Source organism: Pteropus vampyrus, unplaced genomic scaffold (genome assembly GCF_000151845.1).
Source record: "Pteropus vampyrus isolate Shadow unplaced genomic scaffold, Pvam_2.0 Scaffold316, whole genome shotgun sequence".
NCBI classification, from domain to species: Eukaryota; Metazoa; Chordata; class Mammalia; order Chiroptera; family Pteropodidae; genus Pteropus; species Pteropus vampyrus.
In genome coordinates this window covers 880,918-886,506 of record NW_011889097.1, presented here as the reverse complement: position 1 = coordinate 886,506, position 5,589 = coordinate 880,918, and the positions used below count along the sequence as shown (strand labels likewise).

Genomic DNA, 5,589 nt, shown 5'->3' with positions numbered 1-5,589 from the left:
ATTCTTCATCATATTAGTTCAGGTTATCGCCGAATGTAGTTATTTGGAAGTAAAATGTCTTAATTTTATTTTATCTATTTTAATAATAGTTTTTTGTATTAATTATCAGGTACTTTAGGCATTTTATTTTGCAAATTTAGGGCAATTTGCTTTAACATTTTTCACTTTTTGAATTAATCTTTTGGATGCAATCCAAGTGTAATAGTCCCCTAAATCAAAATCAAAACCAAAACCCACAGCTAATGGTCACTGAAGGAAGAGTAATTAAATGCTAGAATTACGATGGTATTTGCATCTTAAGGTGACAAACTAACTTCCCACCATTTAAAGTGACTGTGTCTATTGATTGCTCATGTTTCTGATTTTTTTGGCCTAGTGGTTTGGTTGTTTACAGCAGTACATATGCATAACATTCTACACGGTGACCCTTTTCTCCTTTCCAGTAGAGTGATACGCTGTTAAAGTAATTTAATCCCAGAATAGATTTTTATAGTGTTAATTCTAAGAGAGTGATTGACTTATTTATATTTGGTGCTATAATTGTAGTTCATAAGTCAGTGTTGATGTCATGTAAGCCTGAATTTTTAATGTTTCATTGTGCTGTTTCAACCAGAACAAAATATTTGATGTAAATGGTAGCTGCAAACGTTTAAGTATAAAGTCTCTGTAGTGATAAGCTCGTTTTCCCTCTCTGAAGCAGTTTGTCCTAAATTCCATACGTCTGCATTCGTTTTTGCTGTTGTAAAATTCCTCAGTTGCTGGCTTTGACCTTTTCCGTTGCTGAGTTTGTTCATCTGTTTTCTCACCTGCCACACCCTAGGGAGCTTGGAGCACCCATAACACAGTGAGCCCACCGTCCTGGTCCCCAGACACCTCAGAAGCGCGGGAAAGTTTTAAGCCCAGGCAGCTTCCTGGCAGTGCCATTTGGAGCATCAAAGTGGTAAATAAAACTGCATTTACATTCATATATCATTTCTTTCCGGTTGGTTTATTTCTCAGTAGAAGTTAAGATTGAACCTTTCCTTTCTAAATAGTTCAGCTTCCACAGCCATGTTTCTAAAATCTAAAAATTTTTTGATATGAAGAAGCAACGTGCTTGTACTTAAAAATCTGGATTAGGAGGACATTAAATTGCAATTTTACATGACTGATTTTAAGTGTAAAATTTTAATACCTTTTTTAATGATTTTCTTCCTTTTATGTTGTAATTACTATTATGGGGGAAGTTCTCACATAGGCTATAAAGTAATTAAAGACTTGGTTATTCATGATGTTGTAAAATTTTGTTGCTTAGAAAAGAACAAAAGAAAAAATGCATTAATCTATTAATGTACTAATGGAGAAGAAATACCAGAATTGCAGCACATTTCATTGTATTAAACTCAAAATTATAGGACCTCTTTTCCCTGTCATTGGATGACTGTACTAGTCCTCGAAGTAAGTTAAGTAGTCTGACGCATTTCAAAGAGTAAAAAATTAATTTGAAAAACTGTTAATCATCTGAAAAGTTAAAATATTTTACCGACTAGAGGACACAATTTTTCTTCATCTTCTACATTTAATGTAATTCTGGAATAAGGTTGTTTAATTTAGACCGTTCAAGGATTTCAAAGGAATTTTAGATTCCCTTATTTTTCTGTCACCATTGAAAGAACTTCTTCTTCCCAACTGATACACAAAATGTCGAAAGTATATATATTTGTTTTAAGAGTATGAAAGATGTGAAAATTTTGAAGCAAATATCACCGATTTTAACTTAGTCTTATTTGTGTTATTGGATTTTTTGGGGGGTGGGGGAGTGGAATTACGAGATTACCATAGTCTTGATTTAGTCACTGAATTGGAAAACAAAACAAAAGCAAACTTTTATACCTGTTAACAAAAAACAACAAACTATCCAAGTCAGCCCTGCCCTACCCCTTGTTGAGAGAAGCTCCAGAAAAGGAGAGGAAAATACTTTCAGAGGACAGAGAGGCAGTTTGAAAAATTGGAAGTGGGCTGCATTTATTAAAACCGAAGAGGAAAAAAGATTCTCCTTTCCTGCTTGCTCATGCGTATCTAGTTTCTGCTCACAGTCTAATCGTAAATTACTGACTTGGAGACCATCTTGCTAATAGGTAATGAGTTCAGCATTTCAAACTATGATTAGTGACATCAGTTGAACATGGGACATAGTGTTTAACCTGTTAGGGAACAAATACGAAAGGATTTTGCTAAGTACTTTAATAACCTTAAATATATATAAAGATGTGTAAATGCCAGGTCTTTTGAAGTAGTAATAAATAAGTCCGAATATAAACAAGGAAAACAGCAACAATAAATAATAATCCTAGTACTTATTTGTGAAATTATCAGGGAATTTAACATGTTTTCCCATAGAATTTTTTCTTACATTGGGTAAAAATCCAGATAAATGATTTTCATTTCAAGTTAATCTGCGTGATTTAAAGCAAGCCTTTTACTGTTTGATCAGTTTTCCTATCTTTAAGTAAATTGTCCTCTAAATACTATGGCACATGTGCCCAGTTCCTACTGAGTAGTAAAGAGAACTGGCCGTTTTCATGGCGGGGGCAAGCACTGCTGTGTACTAGCAGAAACGGGCCGTGATGCCATGTCACAATGCAGAGTAGAGTTTAAGGGCATGGACACTGGAGCCGGACTTGCTGGGTCTGTGACTTTGGACAAGTCACCTGACCTTTTGATCTCTAGAATGGCGATAATCCAATAAGACTGGTCTTATGAGGTTGTCAAGAATGAAAGGCTCGTCGAGTGGGACAGGATGAGTGCTCACGTGTCAGGTGCTGCTGTAGCCACAGAGACGATGTGGACAGGGGTCCGTCCCTCTGCTTCCTCTGCGTTGAAGAAGGTGGTCACACATGGCGATGCCCAGGCGGGCCCTGGCCCCCTAGGATGTGGGAAGGCCAGGCCCGGAGTTCAAGTCTGGAGTCACAGGCGTGTGTGTGTGTGTGTGTGTGCGCACACGTGCGCGCGCACTTGCATGCAAACACACACACAGACACACACTCACATTATAGTACCAGAACACACCGAAAGATGCAGATAATAACCCAGGTCTCCTAACACTTATCTGATCAGGATAAAAGAAGCAACTGTTTGATAATGAGACGTTTTGCCTCAGGTTTGCATTTGAACATTCTTGGGGATGCGCACAGACCACTGCCTTTTCCTTGTCTGTCATGTAGGGCCGTGGGTCGGGATTTCCGGGCAAGCGGAGGCCTCGAGGAGCAGGACTGTCGGGCCGAGGCGGCAGAGGCAGGTCGAAGCTGAAAGGCGGAATGGGGGCCGTCGTGTTACCTGGGGTAAGGCTGCTTCCTGTACGTGCTGTCCTGAAGGTGTCAGCTAATGCAGAGAATCCTGTTGGTGGAAAATTACTTAGATCCCGAGAGTCGTAGAAATAGGCTACAATTTTTATTTTTACTGTGTCTCTGCTTTTTTTAAAAAAAGAAACTCTGGTCAGGTTTTCACTTATCCTTTTTTCTTGCCTTCCTCTGTGATTCTTATCTTTCTACGCCAACCTTTCCCAAAAATGCAAATGTAACATATTTTCTTTTATTAAAAGCAAGGAAACTCCTGTAACGGTCTTACTCCTTTGAAAAAATTAATTATGCTGACATTTTAGGTTTGGGGTTCTCTGTTACAGTGTGGCTTACAGAAGAAACGAGAAATGTTGCAGGTTAGTGTGGACTCTAAGACGTTGGAGATTTTGTGACCATCTTTAACGTTTTAATTTAAGATCGATAAACATTTGCTCATTGACATGTTACGAGACTTTATTTAAATGTGTATTGAGAAAGCCATATATTTGGCACGTGATGACACATTTCCTGCAGTAACTATTTTACCAGAATCCTATTTTTCAGAAACTGATTGTCATTTTAAGTTCAGAAGACGTATGAGATAGTTTAATTTTACTACAAAAGGAGTTTGGAAACTTGGATTCTGGTCCTTTAAAAAAAAAAAGCACATTCTCTCTCCAAATTAACAAGTTTTTTAAGGTAGATAAATTGACATAAAATAAGGTAAAATGTTTGAAGTGTACGATTTTGTGGCTGTCGACATGGGCACACCTGGGAACCACAGCACACACACCGGCCCTAGAGTTTGTCTGTGCCCCTCGGCCACCAGCCCTGATCCCCAGGCATGGACCGATCTGATTCCTATCTCTGTTGATTAGTTCGCCTTTTTTTTTTTAGAGTTTATGTAAGTGAAATCATACAGAACGTACGTTTGTCTGATTTATTTCACTCAGCATAATTATTTTGAGATTAATCCATGCTCTTGCCTATGTTAATAGTTTGTTCCTTTTTGTGGCTAGGGAGCATTTAATCGTCACGGACGGGCCACAGTTTGTACCTCTGTTCACCTGTCAAAGGACATTACTGAGATTTCATTCTGGATACAAGTTCTTTATCATGCGTTCGATTTGCAAATATTTTCTTGCATTTTTTCATTCGTTTTGTTTGTTTTTTCTTGTATGTCTTTTGAAGACCAGGTGCTTTTATTTTGATGAGGTGTAATTTATTAATTTTTTCTTCTATGACTTGTGCTTTTGGTGTCTGAGAAATATTTGCATATCCCAAGGTTACGAACACCTTCTGGGTTCTGTAAAAGTTTTATGATGTTAGGTTTTGCATTTAGATCTACCTACGATCCAATTTGCATTTTATGTATGGTATCAATATGGATCAAAGTTCATTTTTTTGCATACTGAAGACCCAGTTCTAGCACCATTTATCTGAATTGGCTTTGTGTCATTCTTGAACATTAGCTATCTATATTTGTGGATCTAATTTTGGAATCTTTATGCTATATCATTGATCTATTTCATTATATTTAGGCGAATACTGTACTATCTTAATTACTTTATAACTTACTCTTGAAATCAGACACTGTTAGTGTTGTAATTTTCTACTTTTTCAAATATGTTTTAGCTATTCTAAATTCTTCATATATCTATCTATATGAATTTTAGAATTAGCTTGTCAGTTTCTACAAATAAACCTGGTAGGATTTGATTGGGTTTGCGTTCAAACTGTAGATCAGTTTGAAGGAAATTGACATTTTAACTATATTGAGGTCTTTTAAGTCACATTGTGTATCTCTCCATTTATTTAGATCTTTAATTTTAGTGATGTGTTTTAGTTTTCAACATACAGGTCTTTTACACTATTTCTCAGATTTCTCTCTGAGTCTTCCATATTTTTATGCTATTGCAAATGGTAGTGTTGTTTTCATATTGTGATTGGTTGCTAATATCTATTATTATATATTGGTTTTGCATCCTACAATCTTACTAAAACTCCCTTATTACTTCTCATTGCTTATTCGTATAATTCATTGGTTTTTCTACATGTACAGTCCTGTCTGCAAACAAAGTTTTATGTCTCTTCAGTCTGGAGGCTTTTCCTTCGTTCCTCACTGCATTCGCTGTAATCTCCGCTACAGTGTTGGCACGAAGTGATGAGATCGGGTAACCTTGTCTTGCTCTCGATCTTAGCGACTAAGCATTTCGTCTTTCGTCACTACATGTGGTATTAGCTCTCGTTTTTGCTTTTTGTTTTGTTTTTA

The 5,589-nt window shown here is 36.8% G+C and overlaps 1 protein-coding gene across 1 annotated transcript in view; it reads left to right on the top strand.

Annotated features, from left to right (window-relative positions):
- KMT2C (lysine methyltransferase 2C) overlaps positions 1 to 5,589 on the top strand; it is a 226,149-nt gene that overhangs the window by 141,198 nt on the left and 79,362 nt on the right. Inside the window, exons 13-14 of the mRNA XM_023521782.1 lie at positions 821 to 940; positions 3,204 to 3,320. Of these exons, the coding sequence (XP_023377550.1) occupies positions 821 to 940; positions 3,204 to 3,320 (237 nt within the window). The remainder of the gene's footprint in view (positions 1 to 820; positions 941 to 3,203; positions 3,321 to 5,589) is intronic.